Source organism: Callionymus lyra, chromosome 1, assembly GCF_982586985.1.
Source record: "Callionymus lyra chromosome 1, fCalLyr1.hap1.1, whole genome shotgun sequence".
NCBI lineage: Eukaryota > Metazoa > Chordata > Actinopteri > Syngnathiformes > Callionymidae > Callionymus > Callionymus lyra.
In genome coordinates, this window is record NC_141818.1 from 48,757,428 (window position 1) to 48,776,551 (window position 19,124).

Genomic DNA, 19,124 nt, shown 5'->3' on the forward strand with positions numbered 1-19,124 from the left:
CTTGTATTTTGTTTGAGTTGAAGCGGCGAATAAACGACCCGTGACACTCTGCATAGACCTTTTCTCTCCATAAAGCGAAGTATAAGAACCAGGAAGTGACGGCGTGTTGGAGCGACCGGAACAGACTCCTGTTTTGTCCGTTTTATTACCATGGCAACGAAGACTTGGGCAACGCGTCAAATGTTACCTGGGTCGTTTGTATCCAACGTCGGAATTGCTCTGTATATTAATGGGTGACTCGGGTAGGCTAGAAGAAGATGCCAGCGGCTGCTGGGACGTCGGTGCCAACAAGAACCCGTCCCAGGATCAAAGACAGTACCTCAGAAGAACACACGACTCCTGCTCACACCAGAACCGTGACGTGTTCAGGAACCACCTTTCAAATGAAGCTTCTTCTGAGTGAGCAGAACTATAGTAGAAACATCTCAACGTGTCCTACAGGAGCGACTTGAAGAGAAGGAACATGGTCTGTCGATAAACAGACGTTCACTGAAGACTCCTTTCCATTTTTAACTCTTTGTTTCTTTCTTCATGTTTTTTTGCAAATCTATTAAAAAAGTAAACTGAAACATTACATGGTAATAAGTATTCAGACTTTTTGCTGTGACTCATATTTAACTCACGTGTCGTCCATTTCTTCTGATCCTCCTTGAGATGCTTCGACTTCTTCATTGAGTCCAGCTGTGTTTAATGAAACTGATTGGACTGGATGGAAGGAAAACACAAACAAAACCTGTCTTTATAACACCTGATACACCTGTCTATATAAGACCTGACACACACCTGTCTATATAACACCTGACACACACCTGTCTATATAACACCTGACACACACCTGTCTATATAACACCTGACACACACCTGTCTATATAACACCTGACACACACCTGTCTATATAACACCTGACACACAACTGTCTATATAACACCTGACACACACCTGTCTATTTAACACCTGACACACACCTGTCTATATAACACCTGACACACACCTGTCTATATAAGACCTGACACACACCTGTCTATATAACACCTGACACACACCTGTCTATATAAGACCTGACACACACCTGTCTATATAACACCTGACACAGACCTGTCTATATAACACCTGACACACACCTGTCTATATAAGACCTGACACACACCTGTCTATATAACACCTGACACACACCTGTCTATATAACACCTGACACACACCTGTCTATTTAACACCTGACACACACCTGTCTATATAACACCTGACACACACCTGTCTATATAAGACCTGACACACACCTGTCTACCTGTCTATATAACACCTGACACACACCTGTCTATATAAGACCTGCCACACACCTGTCTATATAAGACCTGACACACACCTGTCTATATAAGACCTGACACACACCTGTCTATATAACACCTGACACACACCTGTCTATATAACACCTGGCACACACCTGTCTATATAACACCTGACACACACCTGTCTATATAACACCTGACACACACCTGTCTATATAACACCTGACACACACCTGTCTATATAACACCTGACACACACCTGTCTGACCTCACATCTACCTGTCTGACCTTCTTTCTAACCGTTTATTGTGAAGTGACCTTGAGTCTCTTGAAAGTTTTAAAGCAAATGTTTTATTAAACATGATGAACATCATGAGTGACTCGTGCTCCACTGAACTTCAAGTCTTCAGTCGACTCAACAAGTGATGAAAGAGTTTCTTCAACAACATTCAGATCAACACGTTTGTTTCAGGAACAGATTTCTTCCATCATCACTGTCAGCACTTTAATGATGATTGACAGCAGCTACACAAGTGTGTTGGAGGAACACACTCACACACTCAGGTCAAACACACACACCGAGGAACCAGAACCAGGAACCTCTGTGAGTCCAAATCCCAGGTACAAAGGTTCAGTGGAGATGAAGAAGGCGTGGAGGAGTTTCTGTTCATCAGAGGAGACACTGTAGAAGGTTAAATATCCAGGTTCAGGAAAGTTCATCAACATTCCTACTCTGTGAGAAACTTCTTGACTCTTGATGACAGTTTCTTTCTTATCGTGATAGAATTTATATCCATCATCATCAGAGCAGCTCAGACTCCAGGAATAACGGTTCTGTCCAAACTCAGACTCGTCTTCTTTCCCTCCGTCTCTTCTGAGAGTCAGTGCGATAGAAGCTCCTCCTCTCATCTCCAGCTCCCAGTAACATGGTCCAGTCACAGCTTCTCTGCTCATCACCTGAAGACACCCGTCGAATCTGTCGGGATGGTCCAGATAATCCTGATCCTGAGGCACAAGTTCCACCGTCCTGTTGTCGTTGGACAGTAGGAGGCGCCGGTGTGCTGTGTCCGGGTCCAGTGAGAGTGGACGGAAGTCTGAGAGAAGAAGACACGAGAGGTGATGATGGTGGAAGAACTTTCTCTTCAACACAATCATGGACTCCGTGTCCCAGCAAGCCAGGGAGGGCTGCTCTGTTTGTTGACATCTAGTGGAGATCATCATCAAAGTGAAGTCAACAATCTTCTGAGACTGGGACCACCTCAAGAGAAGAACCAGGAGGAACATCCCAGAATCATCTTGTCACATTTGATTGACACCAGTGTGTCCATAGTCAGCAGCTAAACTAGCATGTAGCTAACATGATGTTTCTTCATGTTCTTGAAACATCTCTGTGTTCATCTCCACCATCATCCTGGTGAGATGCTGCACTGAGATCTTCTCACTCCACTCTCAAGTCCAAGAGTGAAAAGAGTGAATGAATGAGTGTGAGATGATCTGCACAGAGGCTCCTCACCAGCTGCTGCTGGACACCATGTTGACCAGAGTTGTGGACAGTGACCTGGACTTGATGAAGCTCCATCAGCAGATTCAAGTGTAACAACATCTCAACATCACAACTGCTCCACTAGAAGCTGACAGAGTCAAGGAGTTCTCATCAAATCAAACTTACACATCTTCCGTCCAGATGTTAACCTCTGTGGTCCACAGTGATCCAGCCTGGAGGAGGAAACATTGAGAAGATCAGGTTCATTGACTTCAGATGCTGCTAAGTGGACGTTCTTTCATGACTGTGTTGACCACAACAAAGATGGATCTAGAAACACTCGCTCAGTCTCCACTGTCTCCTTGTTCTTCCACTGGTGTCCAGCAGGAGAACATGGAGAAGCTCTGAGAGTTGGATTCATGTGCTCAGTTCAGATGAAGAGACTGAGCAGCGTCACACACTCACATCTCTCTGCTTCTGATCACATGTTCAGAAGATCTTTGGAGCTCAGTCAGTGAGTTCTGCTGCTCCGTCCATACCTGAGAGTCTCCAGCCTCCAGTCTGGACTCTCCAGTCCAGCAGACAGCAGCTCCAGTCCTGGTCCTCCTGGATGATTGAAGCTCAGGTCCAGCTCTCTCAGATGGGACGGGTTAGATGTCAGAGCTGAGGCCAGAGAAGAACAACCTCCTGCTGAGATCTGACACCATGACAGACTGTAATGAAGGAGAAACGGTTTCATTAAATCAGAAGAACTGAAGACATGATGTTCTGACCTGAGAGTCTCCAGGTGACAGTGTGGACTCTTCAGTCCAGCAGACAGCAGCTCCACTCCTGGATCCTGCAGGTTGTAGTTGTGACTCAGGTCCAGTTGAGTCAGACTAGAGGACGGAGAGCTGAGGACTGAGGACAGAAGTGAACAACTTCTCTCTGACAGGAAACAGCAGATCAGCCTGTGAAAGAGACGGAAACGTCAACAAGAGACTTTTTCTCTATTTTGCCTTGAAAGCCTTGATTGGAGGAAACACTGAACTCTTGACGTTCATAAGATCATCACATGATTGTGTGAACATTTGAAGACTTTGATTTCAATCAAGATCAACTTGATCAACACATGAAATAATGAAGTTTTCATCAGTTCAACACTTGATGTATAAATGATCACATGACTCACTGTTGTGAGAGGATTGATGTGTGTTTGTGTTTAATGTCAGTGTTAGTGTTAGTGTTGTGTAACTCCACTCACACTGTTGTGTAACTCCACTCACACTGTTGTGTAACTCCACTCACACTGGTGTTGTGTAACTCCACTCACACTGGTGTGTAACTCCACTCACACTGTTGTGTAACTCCACTCACACTGGTGTTGTGTAACTCCACTCACACTGGTGTTGTGTAACTCCACTCACACTGGTGTTGTGTAGCTCGACTTTGACTCGTTGTGTGACTCATGTTGTTTGACTTGTGTTGTGTTGTGTTAGTTATGTTGTGTGACTTCTGTTGTGTTAGTTGTGTTATGTGAGTCATGTTGTGTGACTCGTGTTGTGTAACTTGTGTGTTGTGACTTGTGTCGTGTTAGTTGTGTTCTGTGACTTGTGTTGTGTTAGTTGTGTTATGTGACTTGTGTTGTGTTAGTTGTGTTGTGTGACTTGTGTTGTGTGAGTCATGTCGTATGACTTTTGTTGTGTGACTTTTGTGGTGTGTCTTTTGTGGGGTGACTTGTGTTGTGTGACTTGTGTTGTGTGACATGTATTGTGTGACTTGTGGGATTTGTGTCGTGTGACTCATGTCGTGTTACTTGTTGTGTGACTTGTATTAGTTGTGTGACTTGTGTCATTGGACTTGTGTGACTTGTGTTGTATGACTCGTGTTGTGCAACTTAAGTTGTGTGACTTGTGTCGTGTGACTTGTGTCGTGTGACTTGTGTCGTGTGACTTGTGTCGTGTGACTTGTCTTGTGTCACTTGTGTCGTGTGACTTGTGTTATGTGACTCGTGTTGTGCAACTTAAGTAGTGTGACTTGTGTTGTTTGATTTGTGTTGTGTGAGTCGTGTTGTGTGACTTTTGTTGTATGACTTTTGTTGTGTGACTTTTGTTGTGTGACTTTTGTGGTGTGACTTTTGTTGTGTGACTTTTGTTGTGTGCCTTTTGTGGTGTGACTTCTGTTGTGTGACTTTTGTTGTGTAACTTGTGTTGTGTGACTTGTGTTGTGTGACTCGTGTTGTGTGACTTGTGTTGTGTGACTTGTGTTGTGTGTTTGTAAAGATCAACCTGCGTCTCATGGAAGCTTCAAGAACCAGAGAAGAGAGTTTGTTCTAATTGTTGATGGTTTTCTTCAACATTCAATGATTTGAACGTCTTTTACTGTCGAGTCATGATAGAAATACTAGAGTTTAGTCTCCAGACTGTGTTGATAAATATGTCAAGATGACTTGAAATATTCTTCACCTTCCTGTTGTGTTCATGAAATATCATCACTTCTAGAACCAAGTTCATGAGTCGAGGAAAAGTCATTCAAATCCTCTCAGAGTGAAAAAGGTTTCATGAAGAAACATGAATCCATTCACTGTTTACATCCATGTGTGTGTTTGTGTTTGTTTGAAATGATGTTCTGACCTGAGAGTCTCCAGGTGACAGTGTGGACTCTTCAGTCCAGCAGACAGCAGCTCCACTCCTGGATCCTTCAGGTCGTAGTTTCTACTCAGGTCCAGTTGAGTCAGACTAGAGGACGGAGAGCTGAGGACTGAGGACAGAAGTGAACAACTTCTCTCTGTCAGTCGACAGCAGCTCAGCCTGTGAAAGAGACGAGTGTCGTCAACAAGAGGATTGATTTGTGTTTATATGAGAAACAAACACAAGATAACATAAGGAAAAATAAGTCACAAAACAAACAACAATGACAAATGAAAATAAAAGGTTGTTACATGTATATTGATCATAATAACACATCATTGATTCTTTTTCTATTCACTTACTTATCTCAGTATTGTGTGTTTTCTCTCAATTGTTGTGTTTAATTCTTTTCCAGAGTAAAAATATCTTCAATGTAATCAAGACACTGATTCAATCGTGAAGATTCACTTCAGTCAATTTATTCTATTTGTTTTTTCAACATTCAATTCAATATGAACAGGTTTACAAAGTTATTATTCATAACCGTGTCAGGTGTGAGTGTGAAGGTGTTGCAGGTAATACAAGCTCAAACAATGTGTGTGTGTTTGTCACTCACACTCCTGCACTCTCTCAACATTGTTGTCTTCATTTGAATGTTTACAGTTAGAAAATTCAAGGTGAATTCTCTCCATCTTTGGATCCAGTGGATCTATGTTGTGACACAGATGGAGTGTCAATCATCCTCCGTCACATTCACCTTCATTTCTTCTCCATGTTTGCTTCACATGAACTGAATTAGTTTCAACTTTTGAAACATTTGTCAAGTTTGGAGACTATTTTTGAAGTTGTTTCTGGACATCAATCAATATATGGATCAGTTTGTTTCCATCTGGTGACACTTTTTATTCATGATTCATAAACATGTTTCAATTGAAGATGTTTTGACATTTTCTTATTTTCTAATGATATTTTTTCACATTTATCAAAGTCTTCAAAGTTTTGCTCCAACATTGTTCAAACATGTGTCGTTCCTTTAAATCTCCAGCTTTCAAATGTTTTCTCTGTAGTTCCAGGTTTGAATATGGAGGCCTAGGAGGGTCAAACCAGGATTTACTGTCACCTATAAATATAAATGACGTTCTTACTTTCATGATATTTCAAACAATCTTCCATGTTGTGAAGTTTGCAGTGGATTTAAGTTCATGTGTTCATGTTATTTATTTTCTTGTGAAACGTTGTTAGTTTTATTTTGAAAGTCCACTTCCTGTCTGTTTATCTCACAAGAGTTCAAACGTCTAAGAAGAAGCTCAAGAGACATTCATTTGCATAAACTCAAGGACTTGAAGAAACATTAAACAAGACTTTTCTCTCTTTGCAGCCAACAAGGTGTTGTTTTGTTTGAATGTTATTTTCTTCTATTAACACTGTGTTAACTTTTCATTTTCTTCATCATTTATGTTCAGTTTTCACGCTGGATTTCGGGGTCAAGCCTAAAATAAACCCTGTCTGTGCCTGAGGGAGAAACATACAGTTGTTCACTGTTTGTGTGTTTGTGTGTTTGTGTGTTTGTGTTCACGACACATGTTCAAGTGTTTGCTCATGAAATCCAAATGAAAAGTTGATGTTGTTTCAAAAGTGACTTTAAAAATGATGGATTTACAAAACGAGGTGAAAGAAAAACCATGAAGAGAGAAAGAAGGAGTGAGTTGGTGACACAGGGATGAGTTGAAATGAAAGATATGAGCAGGACGTGAGACGACACTGTTGAATATTGTGAAGAAGAACATGTTTGACTTTCATTCAGTTGCTGATGTGTTCATCACACATGCTCACATCACCATGAACATTACCCTGCATTGAAATCTAGCAACAGAACAAGTGATGACATCACAAGAGTCTCTCAAATGTCTTTGAATGGATCTGAGATCAGTAAATATGTGTCAACATACTGAACAGCACGACCCAGCAGAAGAACAAATCAAGTTCAAGTAGAACCTGCTGAAGACTGAGGTCACTTAGAATCAGCTGCTTCATTGAAGAACTCACTGAAGACTCAACTTTGACTCTCTGGAGTCTCACCTCTGACTTTCACATGTTCTGAAGCTGAAGACATGATGTTCTGACCTGAGAGTCTCCAGGTGACAGTGTGGACTCTTCAGTCCAGCAGACAGCAGCTCCACTCCTGGATCCTTCAGGTCGTTCTCACTCAGGTCCAGTTGAGTCAGACTAGAGGACGGAGAGCTGAGGACTGAGGACAGAAGTGAACAACTTCTCTCTGTCAGTCCACAGAAGATCAGCCTGTGAAAGAGACGAGTGTCGTCAACAAGAGGATTGATTTGTGTTTATATGAGAAACAAACACAAGATAACATAAGGAAAAATAAAAAGAGTCACAAAACAATGAGAAATGAAAATAAAAGGTTGTTACATGTATATTGATCATAATAACACATCATTGATTCTTTTTCTATTCACTTACTTATCTCAGTGTTTTTGTGTGTTTTCTCTCAATTGTTGTGTTTAATTCTTTTCCAGAGTAAAAATATCTTCAACTTAATCAAGACACTGATTCAATCGTGAAGATTCACTTCAGTCAATTTATTCTATTTGTTTTTTAACATTCAATTCAATATGAACAGGTTTACAAAGTTATTATTCATAACCGTGTCAGGTGTGAGTGTGAAGGTGTTGCAGGTAATACAAGCTCAAACAATGTGTGTGTGTTTGACAATCAAGGAGTCGACTACTTCCACTATACATGGACTACTATCAACCTTCAGCTAATGCCAACATGACTGACCAAATGACTGATGTAGTTCAACATATGGAGGACAGTGAGCTGAGACTATGGTATCCCATCCAAGGACGACAGCCCCTCCATCAGCCCCACACAACAGCTCAGGAGCCCATGATGGTTCAAGTCACTTCCCAACGGACATTTCTAGATTCTCTCATGTTACACGAAACACAAAGAGAACTCAAGGCTCCTCTTGTTTTCCGTGGGGATGGTTCAGACAAAGATGAGTTGGAAGAATGGCTCGAGTTGATGGAAGATTATTTCAAGAAACGTGATGTTCAACTGGAGAGTCGGGTCGAAGAAATTCTCACACATTTAAGGGCTCGAGCTAAAGAGTGAAGTTTGGGATAGAAATGGAGAGATAGATGTTGCACGCCGTCCTCACGCTGTGTCTGGTCTCTTGAAGAAACATTTTTCTTCTGAACGCTATTCATCGGTGCCTTTGGCAGACTTTTATTCAACTCTTACAGATGTGATGAAGACCCGTAGGACTACTGGCTCCGCCTCAAGAAAGCTGCTGAAGTCGCCACAGGTTGCTTGTGGGAACAAGACAAATGTTTGATCACCCAGATCTGGCTCACATTCCGGTCCATACTTTGGATAAATGGTCAGCTGTGAAGTGCAGGACGTGTTGGATGAATTTCATAGACTAGTTTGAAGACACCAGCCAGACATAGTGAAGAGGTGACCATGGATAGAGTTGAAGTTAACCTACAGCAGCCTGTGAACCACCTGAGAGGCAGCAGCCAGTTGATCAAGACTCTTCTACAATGGAGAGGTTGCTGGGGTTGTTGGAAAAGATGCTGCTGCAGAACCAGAGTCAGAACCAATATAACAGAAGGACACGTAACAACTACAACAGACAACACCAAGGGACTTGACGCTGTGATGTTCTGTATGTGCTGATGGTTCATATTCTCACTGCCGAGAAAACCTTCTCTGCTTCTTTTTTCACTCTCCAGAACACACAAGACGTAAGTGACCTCAAGTTCTTATGCCACCTGCCTTCACACATCAGGGAAACTAATCAGTCTGCACACAAGGGAGGAAACTGCAGACGGGTTGAGCCTACCTCCCACCTTAGATGGAGATATTGATTTAGAGTTAGTATATCAGTCTCATGTGAACAAGGTCTTTACCTCAAAAACAGTTATAATGCAAAGCCTACAGAAGATTTCTAATACTGACAGTCTGTTCTACACTGATGTCGGTACTAAAAATGGATGTGTGGTGAAAGCTTTGGTGGACAGTGGTTCAATGGTGTGCACTGTAAATGAAGCCACAGATATCAGGCTTTCCTGATCACTTTCAAGTGCTGAAAAGAAATCAGCTAAAGACTTAGTCATTGTTGGTTGTGGGGGTCATTTAGTCAAACCAACACTAATAGACAATGTTGTTGCTACTGTTTATGGCTACAGAGTGATGCTCCCTGTCCTTGTTGTACCAGGCCAGGAAGATGACATGATATTGGGCTGCAACATCATCAAATGGCTTATTTCAAAGATGAAGGGTTCAATAGTTCCATCATTAACCTCAACATGTGATGATGCACAGTTACTTTCTCTTTTGTCACATTCAGAGGAGTGGAAAGAGGAAGACCTGCAATCCAGGATTAGGACGACAAAGAGTCGTGTCACACTGCAACCAGGTCCTGAACATCTAGTGTGGGCTAAAGTGTCATCGTCTGCTCAGTCACTGTGGGGAAAACAGTTTTGATTGAGCAACACAGTCCAAAGTGAGACCTGCACAAATCCTGGTAGGAAGAGTTGTCACTACCTTGTGGGGGGATGCCTGGGCTCCTGTGAAGATATTGAATCCCACTGAGAAGCTACTCACTATAAAACGAAATGCTATGGTTGCAGATGTGTCACTCGCCCCTCAGTCCAAGACTTGCCTCAACCAGAACCAGTTTATTCTAATGTGATGTTGACACAGAACATCCACTGCTGTCTGAGGAGATGATCATCCACACGTTGAAGGACATGGATCTGGAGGACTTAGATCTCACTTCCTGTGAAGTGTGTCTTGAATGGAAAAACAAGTTATTATGTCTCATCCAAAGTTATGAGTGTACTTTCTCAAAACACAAAATGGATTGTGTTGAGGCAAATGAATATGTTCATAGAATCCGTTTGGTGGACGACAAGCCTTTCAGACTGCAGTACCTCCGTGACCCCTCTAGTCAATATGAGAAACTGAGGATCTAAATAACATGGAGGAACAGGGGATTATTCGTGAATCTCAGAGTGAGTTTTCTTCTCCTCTTGTGCTTGTTGTTAAACCTAATGGTGACCTACGCATTTGCAATGATTTCAGATGGTTGAATGTCAGAACAGTGAAAGATGCGGACCCCCTGCCCCGCCAGACAGACGCCCTTGCTGCGCTTGGTGGTAACACATTTTTCTCCACTATGGACCTCACATCAGGGTTTTATAATGTCAGATTCCACGAAGAGGATAAGAAATTTAAAGCGTTCTCCTTCCCGTTTGGTCTGCACAAATATAATAGAATGCCCCAGGGTCTTAGAAACAGCCCCGCAACATTTATACGGATGATGATGTCCATATTTGGTGATAAGAACTTTACCAGTTGTTTGTGTTATATGGACGACCTGCTGGTTTTTGCTCCATGGGAGGAGGTTGCAATTGAGCGGTTAGAGATGGTTTTTTCGCGTCTTGCTGCTAACAACTTAAAGCTGTCACCTAGGAAATGTAACTTTCTTTGCAGATCTGTAAGGTTCTTAGGACACATTATTTGTGCAAATGGTGTTAAGCACATTGTTGATGTGGAAGAATCTGATCTGTTTGACCCTGATGGAATCACTCCTGCAAAGAAGATGGGATCATTTCTTGGCATGGTCCTGTATTATCACCATTTCATAGAGGGATGTTCAGCTGAAGCCAAACCACTTTTTGATCTTGTTTCTGATCCTGTCTCCTGTAACAGCAGAGGCAGAAAATGCAAACCTGAATTGAAAAAGTTTCATCAGACTCACCCCTGTTGATTATTCTGCTGAGTGTAAGGCTACATTCCAAACACTTAAACATGACTTAGTCCACAGTGTCACTCTGGCTCACCCTGATTTCACAGAGCCCTTGTTCCTGCTGTAGAGCTTCTTTTGATGGGTTAGGGGCTGTCCTCTCACAGTTGCCACCAGGGGCACAACTAGTGGCTTTTGCCAGTAAAACCCTCTCACGTTCACAGCTGAAATACCCTGTTCATCAGCTAGAGTTTCTGGCGCTGAAATGGGCGGTTTGTGATAAGTTCAGTCACTGGCTAAAAGGGAGACATTTCACGGTTTGGATGGATAACAATCCCCTAACCTACATTGTAACTATGCCCCGGTTGGACGCATGTGAACAAAGATGGGTGTCAAAGTTGGCAGCTTATAGTTTTGATCCGAACTATGTACCTGGCAACAAGAATGTGGTCACTGGTGCCCTTGAGAACCATTTGTTCAGTCTTGCATTGTTCATCGACTTGTTACAGAGACCTACGTCTCATTGTTGGAGAAGATGTGTGGCCTTAAAGATGAAAAAGTGTATATTGCATTCAAGTGTAGTACGAACTGTCAAAGGGTCATTGAGCAGTCTTTGAATGAGGGTGGACTCATTAACTAAAAGAGAAATAGCCAGACTGCAAGAACAGGACAACATTCTAAACATGGCGTTTCATTATGTCAAACGTCATAATCGCCCAAACAGGTGTGAACGGGGACGTGAACCAGGGGTTTGATGAAGTTGCTCAGACATTGGCCGAAACTTGTCATTAAACATGGCTTGTTGTACAGACAAACTAAAGACAGGCAACTAAACACAAAAAATCTTCCAGTTAATCGTCCCAAATTCATTAAAAGGTCAGGTGTTGCATGGTTTACATGACTCAGCAGGTCATCAGGGTCAGGCACGAACTGTGTCACTTGCCAGGCATCAGTAAAGGGCTGTTTTGGCTGTGTTGTTGCTAAAACTCCAGAACTTGCATTTCGTGTCCCCCTTGAATGCATTGAAACATCTGCACCTTTGGAATTGGTTTTTGGTCTGCTGAGAAATCTGACAATCTTGCTGTTGGTGATCAGGTTCTGCTTGCTAACCGCAGTGAGAGGGGGAAAAAGAAGCTTGCTGACAAGTGGGAGTCTACTGTTTATGAGGTGACCTCTGTGACCTCATGAGATTCATGTCTACTCCATCAGACAGTAACTCAGACAAAAAGTGGTTCACTTAAACGTGCTGCTCCCGGTGGACTTTTTGTCCACTGACAATGACCCTGACATCGACCCTGCTGACCCCATTGACTGTGCTTTGGAATATGATGCAACCCAGCTAGTAGACGTGGTAAATGATGATCAATCCAGAAACGATGATTGGCTCGGACAGGTTGAGGCGGCTGGAGAGAAGAGTGGCACAGATGATTGTGACCGTCTGAGTAGTGTCTCCTCTGAAGAACCACTGTGCTCAATGGATGCTGTAGCTGGAGATGATACTTTTGAGGTGTGGAATTTACTGTTCATACTCCGCCCTCTCCTGGTCCAGTCGATGTTGAGCAGCCTTCTGACCACCTGGATGACTCAGTGATCGACCCACTCGGAAATGATGGTGTCGTTTGTGCACAGCCCTCATCCATTCATACGAGGTCAGGGAGACCTACACGTCCACCTACACGACTAATATGTGAGATGAAGCTCCAGTTGATGCACAATTCAAACTGAATAATGAGTCCTTTTTTTTAAAAATGTTCTTTCGGGTTCATTGTAGTTGATCGTGTTGATCCTGACATTGTGTAAACCAGTGCTTTATATGTATGTTGTATTATTGTCGGTTATGAAAGATGTAAATGACATCTTATGAGTCAAAGTTGAGTGAAAAATCTGGTCAATCTGTTACTTTCTTGCTTCCAACGGAAGAGTTTACTAGCTGACTGACTAGCTCGGTATTCTGCACTGAGGGATTTTCTTGTGTAATGTAATACTGTTCCTTCAAATGTTTTTACATATTGTAATGTTGTAACTGTTACCCAGTTTGAGCATAATTTAAGGGGGGTGTATGTAACATAGTGAAGGACTGTGCATTAAATTCACTAAAATGGGGTAACAGTGCCACCTACTGTTACTATTATTTTTGGTTAGTCCTGCCCTTTGAACTGTAGCACTGAATTGTGGGATATCCTCATTGCCTCGACATAGACAAAGATACATAGACGCCGCATCGACTATAGACGGATGTGTATAAAGTGCCGCCATCTTGGTTCAGTGTCATCAGAGGCAGCATTAACAACTGCAGGGAAGGAGGTACTTCTAGTACTTCTCAATCTTAAAATACAATTATTCGCTGAATTCTGAAGCAATCTTCAAACGGTTTGGTCTGTTCAAACAATCATCATACATGTAGCTATGATACAGGGTCCTTGGATAATAATAATAATAATTGAAAATATTCCTTCTGATAATTTAGCAACTATGGCTCGACCTTTGATAGTTCCTGGACATAGAAGTTGCCATTTGAAATTAAAGTTCTGAAAAACAAGCCACCACAAAGTTGTTGACAAATAAGAACTTCTGTAATAAGAGGAATATACTCAAATGCAATAGAACTTCAAGCAATAAAGATCTGAACGTCTGTCTATCAAGCAAACAAACCCTGTGAAAATATCTTGACAAATGAGCGATTAGTGATAAACTGTGTAAACACATCATTCCTCTACAGACCTAATGCACTGTAGGAGCGAGTAACACTGTACCAAGATGGCCGCCCTGTATACACACCCCTCTAGTGGGCGGCAGCAGTCGATGCGGCGTCCATGTATATATGTCTATGGCCTCCAGGACTGCAATGAGGTAGAAGGAGGAGATGCTCTGTGAGCATTAGTGTATAAAAATATGTTATAAACACCTTTTTCTTTCAATTGTCATATTTTATGTTATTTGTTAAGTAGCAGTTTTATTGTATATGTTTGTTTAATTGTTTAGCGTTTAACTTATTGTGTGGTGTTTCTAGAGCGAGAGCAACGAGTGTGTGAGCGATCCATCCTCAAACAGTGTTTTGATTTATGTGCAGAATCCTACAAATAAAAGACTTGTCCACGAGCAGCTTCATGTTCTGAAGCTGTAGACATGATGTTCTGACCTGAGAGTCTCCAGGTGACAGTGTGGACTCTTCAGTCCAGCAGACAGCAGCTCCACTCCTGGATCCTGCAGGTCGTTGTGACTCAGGTCCAGTTGAGTCAGACTAGAGGACGGAGAGCTGAGGACTGAGGACAGAAGTGAACAACTTCTCTCCGTCAGGAAACAGTCTCTCAGCCTGTGAAAGAGACGAGTGTCGTCAACAAGAGGATTGATTTGTGTTTATATGAGAAACAAACACAAGATAACATAAGGAAAAGTAAGTCACAAAACAAACAACAATGACAAATGAAAATAAAAGGTTGTTACATGTATATTGATCATAATAACACATCATTGATTCTTTTTCTATTCACTTACTTATCTCAGTGTTTTTGTGTGTTTTCTCTCAATTGTTGTGTTTAATTCTTTTCCAGAGTAAAAATTTTTTTTTCTTCCACAAAACAATAAATTTCTTCTATTAACACTGTGTTAACTTTTCATTTTCTTCATCATTTATGTTCAGTTTTCACGCTGGATTTCGGGGTCAAGCCTAAAATAAACCCTGTCTGTGCCTGAGGGAGAAACATACAGTTGTTCGTTCACTGTTTGTGTGTTTGTGTGTTTGTGTGTTTGTGTTCACGACACATGTTCAAGTGTTTGCTCATGAAATCCAAATGAAAAGTTGATGTTGTTTCAAAAGTGACTTTAAAAATGATGGATTTACAAAACGAGGTGAAAGAAAAACCATGAAGAGAGAAAGAAGGAGTGAGTTGGTGACACAGGGATGAGTTGAAATGAAAGATATGAGCAGGACGTGAGACGACACTGTTGAATATTGTGAAGAAGAACATGTTTGACTTTTCATTCAGTTGCTGATGTGTTCATCACACATGCTCACATCACCATGAACATTACCCTGCATTGAAATCTAGCAACAGAACAAGTGATGACATCACAAGAGTCTCTCAAATGTCTTTGAATGGATCTGAGATCAGTAAATATGTGTCAACATACTGAACAGCACGACCCAGCAGAAGAACAAATCAAGTTCAAGTGTGAGAACCTGCTGAAGACTGAGGTCACTTAGAATCATCTGCTTCATTGAAGAACTCACTGAAGAGTCAACTTTGACTCTCTGGAGTCTCACCTCTGACTTTCACATGTTCTGAAGCTGAAGACATGATGTTCTGACCTGAGAGTCTCCAGGTGACAGTGTGGACTCTTCAGTCCAGCAGACAGCAGCTCCACTCCTGGATCCTTCAGGGCGTTGTAACTCAGGTCCAGTTGAGTCAGACTAGAGGACGGAGAGCTGAGGACTGAGGACAGAAGTGAACAACTTCTCTCTGTCAGTCCACAGGAGATCAGCCTGTGAAAGAGACGAGTGTCGTCAACAAGAGGATTGATTTGTGTTTATATGAGAAACAAACACAAGATAACATAAGGAAAAATAAAAAGAGTCACAAAACAAACAACAATGACAAATGAAAATAAAGGTTATTACATGTATTTTGTAAATAAAATAAAATAAATAAATTTGTTTCCACGAAACATGTTCAAGTGTTTGCTCATGAGATTCAAAGGAAAAGTTGATGTTGTTTCGAAAGTGACTTTAGAAAATGATGGATTTACAAAACAAGGTGAAAGAAAAACCATGAAGAGAGAAAGGAAGTTGGAGTTTCTCAGCCTAAATGAAATGAAGAAGGAAATCAAACGTTCATGGTTCATGTCAGAGATGTTTCAATGATCCACTTACAGAACTTCATTTGAAGCTTGAACCACCGGCAGAATCCTCTCAAGAACATCCTCTGAGGTAGAGTATTTCTTCAGGTCAAACACTTTCAGATGTTCCTCTGAGGACAGTAAGATGAAGGCCAGGCTGGACCACTGAGCAGGAGACAGTTGATCTGTGAAGAGACGTCCTGATCTCAGCTGCTGTTGGACCTCCTCCACCAGAGAAGTGTCCTTCACTTCATTCAGACAGTGGAACAGGTTGATGATTCTCTCTGGAGACACATTCTCACTGATCTTCTTCTTGATGAGCTCTGCTGTGTCCTGATTGGTCCAGGAGCTACTTCCTGTTTGTTTCAACAAACCTGGAAGGAGACTCTGGCTGGTCTGAAGAGAAAGACCCAGAAGGAAGCGCAGGAACAAGTCCAGATGTCCATTTGGACTTTCTAAAGCATCATTGATTTCTTTCTGGTAGAACTTTTCTATGTCGATTCTTGACTGCAGGTTGACTTCAGAGTTGAAGAACATCTGGTGAACATGAAGAGCAGCCAGAAACTCCTGAAGACTCAGGTGGATGAAGCAGAACATCTGGTCCTGGTACAGTCCTCTCTCCTCTCTGAAGATCTGAGTGACCACTCCTGAGTAAAGTGAAGCAGCTGTGATGTCGATGTCACTCTCTGTCAGGTCTGATTCGTAGAAGATCAAGTTTCCTTTCTTCAGGTGCTCAAAAGCCATTTTTCCCAGAGACTTCATCATCTTCATGCTCTCGGGATCCCAAACTATGTCTGTCCATGCTGCTCCATGGTACTTCTGCTTCTTGACTTTGGACAGAACCACCAGGAAGTAGATGAACATCTCAGTCAGGGTGTTGGGCAGCTGTCCTGTCTCTCCGCTCTTCAACATGTCCTCCAGAACTGTGGCAGCGATCCAGCAGAAGATCGGGATGTGACACATGATGTAGAGGCTTCGTGAGGTCTTGATGTGAGAGATGATGCTGCTGGTCTGCTCCTCATCACTGGACCTCTTCTTGAAGTACTCCTCCTTCTGGAGGTCATTGAACCCTCTGACCTCTGTCACCATGTCCACACACTCAGGAGGGATCTGATTGGCTGCTGCAGGTCGTGTGGTCATCCAGAGCCGAGCTGAGGGAAGAAGATTCCCTCTGATGAGGTTTGTCAGGAGGACGTCTACTGAGGTGGACTCAGTAGCTTCTATCAGGACCTGACTGTTGAGGAAGTCCAGAGGGAGTCGACACTCGTCAAGACCGTCAAAGATGAACAGAACCTGGTCTCCTTCAAAACTGCTGAGATCTTTGGTTTCAGGAAAAAAAAGATGAACAAGTTCCATCAAACTCAACTTCTTCTCTTTCAGCAGGTTCAGCTCTCTGAAGGTGAAAGGAAACATGAGGTGGAAGTTCTGGTGGGCTTTGTCTTCAGCCCAGTCCAGAGTGACCTTCTGTGTCAGGAGGGTCTTCCCAATGCCAGCCACGCCCTTCGTCAGCAGGCTCCTGATTGGTCGGTTTCTCTCAGGTGAGACTTTAAAGAGGTCTTCTTGCCTGATGGTGGTTTCTGGTCTGGTCTGGTTCCTGGTTGCTGCTTCGATCTGTCGGACCTCGTGCTCCTGGTTGACCTGGTCTGTGCCCCCCTCAGTGATGTAGAGCTCCGTGTAGATCTGATTCAGAGGAGCAGAGTTTCCTGCTTTAGCGACTCCTTCAGACACACTGTGGAACTTCTTCTTCAGGCTCCTCTTCAGTCGTCTTTGACGCTTTCCAGCACGACTTCCTGAAGAAGAGAAGTCACATGAAGCTCAAGATTCTAGAAGGTCAATCTTCTCATCAGCTACAGGAACTTCCATCACAAATTTACTTCAAGACGTCATATTCAACAGGTTGAAGGTTCAAATCCTCTTACTTCCCCACAGAAGACCAGCAAGCTCCTCCTGCTTCATGCTCCTCAGGATGTTCAGGATGATCGTCAGGAAAGCTTCTCTGCTGCTCCTCATCTGCTCCTCTTCACACTTCAACGCCTCCTCTTCCTCATCATCCAGGTGTTTCTGCTCACCTGGTCTGAGAAACTTCTTCACTCTCTTCAGTTCCTCCTTCACCAGGGTCACGACCTTCTCCTCCAGCAGCTGAAACACACACAGACACATGTGACTAGAGGCAGGTCTAAGTCCAAGTCTAACCTGGACCTGTTGAGCAAAACTTTCTTCAAGAGCAGGACGTGATATTTCGTCTCTTACTGACGTCATGGAAGGAAAAGTTCCTTCTTTGAGAGTCTGAGTCACGTTTAAATCTCATCTTCTCTCCAGAACCAAACAAGAGTCTCAGCCAAACCAGACCTTCTGGTTCATGTAGGAACAGCTCAAGTGTGAGGCTGACAGATGCAGGTGTCCAGTACTCAGAGCTTCATGAAGCAGCAAAAGAAGCTGCTGTAGTTCGCAGGTGAGGCTGAAGAACGTACCTGAATCGTGGACTCCACATCTGTCGGATGCTGCTGGACACACTGGAGAACATCTGAGACCTGCTGATCCTCTCTGTGAAGAACATCAGGTAGTCAAAAAGTTCTACTTAAACAAGGTCACCAATGATCTGGGCAAGACTCAGACTCTCAGTTGGAATCTTCACATTGATGGAACACCAGAAGGAACACACGTTTTTTACTTCAGTCATGGTTTAGTTTTCATGGCTTCAGTTTGTTGCTTCTTCTCTCTCGTTCACCATCTGACCAGTAGATGTCATGTTGCTCCTGTTGTCTCTCACCTCTGATGCTTCTGTTCACCTCTGAAGTCAATCAATCTTCCCATAGACCAGTCACTCTTCAGAGACACACAGCTGGGAGCAGGTCCTGGTCCTGGTCTTTGTCCTGGTCTTTGTCCTGGTCCTGGTCCTGGTCTTTGTCCTGGTCCAGGTCCAGCAGATGTACGTAGCTTCGAGCTGAACACACACAAGTTTCAGTGAGAAGAAGATTCCAGTATTTGTTGGTGTGACATAGACGTGATCTTCTCACCTCTGAGCTCTGGTCCAGCTGTCATGGTCTTCACCCAGAGGAGGTTCAGAGGCAGGATCTTCCTCCTCTGTGTCCACACCTGCACACAAACACAACAGCATCATCACTCGTCATCAT

At 42.8% G+C, this 19,124-nt stretch overlaps 1 protein-coding gene across 1 annotated transcript; it reads right to left on the minus strand.

The window, feature by feature from the left end:
• Positions 1 to 1,830: 1,830 nt before the first annotated feature.
• LOC148089991 (NACHT, LRR and PYD domains-containing protein 3-like) lies at positions 1,831 to 18,804 on the minus strand. The gene is made up of 12 exons (XM_087789917.1): positions 18,761 to 18,804; positions 18,462 to 18,534; positions 17,910 to 18,129; positions 16,025 to 17,780; positions 15,464 to 15,637; positions 14,294 to 14,467; positions 7,503 to 7,676; positions 5,382 to 5,558; positions 3,543 to 3,719; positions 3,309 to 3,482; positions 2,956 to 3,002; positions 1,831 to 2,380 (listed from the first exon to the last, which is right to left on the minus strand). Exons 1-12 carry the CDS (start codon positions 18,802 to 18,804, stop codon positions 1,839 to 1,841), a joined length of 3,732 nt encoding a protein of 1,243 aa, XP_087646043.1. The 3' UTR covers positions 1,831 to 1,838.
• Positions 18,805 to 19,124: the final 320 nt, after the last annotated feature.

Coding starts and splice junctions, on each gene's coding strand:
- LOC148089991 (XM_087789917.1), bottom strand. CDS start 18,804: ATGGGAAGATTGATTGACTTCAGAGGTGAACAGAAGCATCAGAG. Junction 15,638..16,024: donor CAAGCTTCAAATGAAGTTCT/GTAAGTGGATCA, acceptor TCTCTTTCACAG/GCTGATCTCCTGTGGACTGA. Junction 5,559..7,502: donor TGTCACCTGGAGACTCTCAG/GTCAGAACATCA, acceptor TCTCTTTCACAG/GCTGAGCTGCTGTCGACTGA.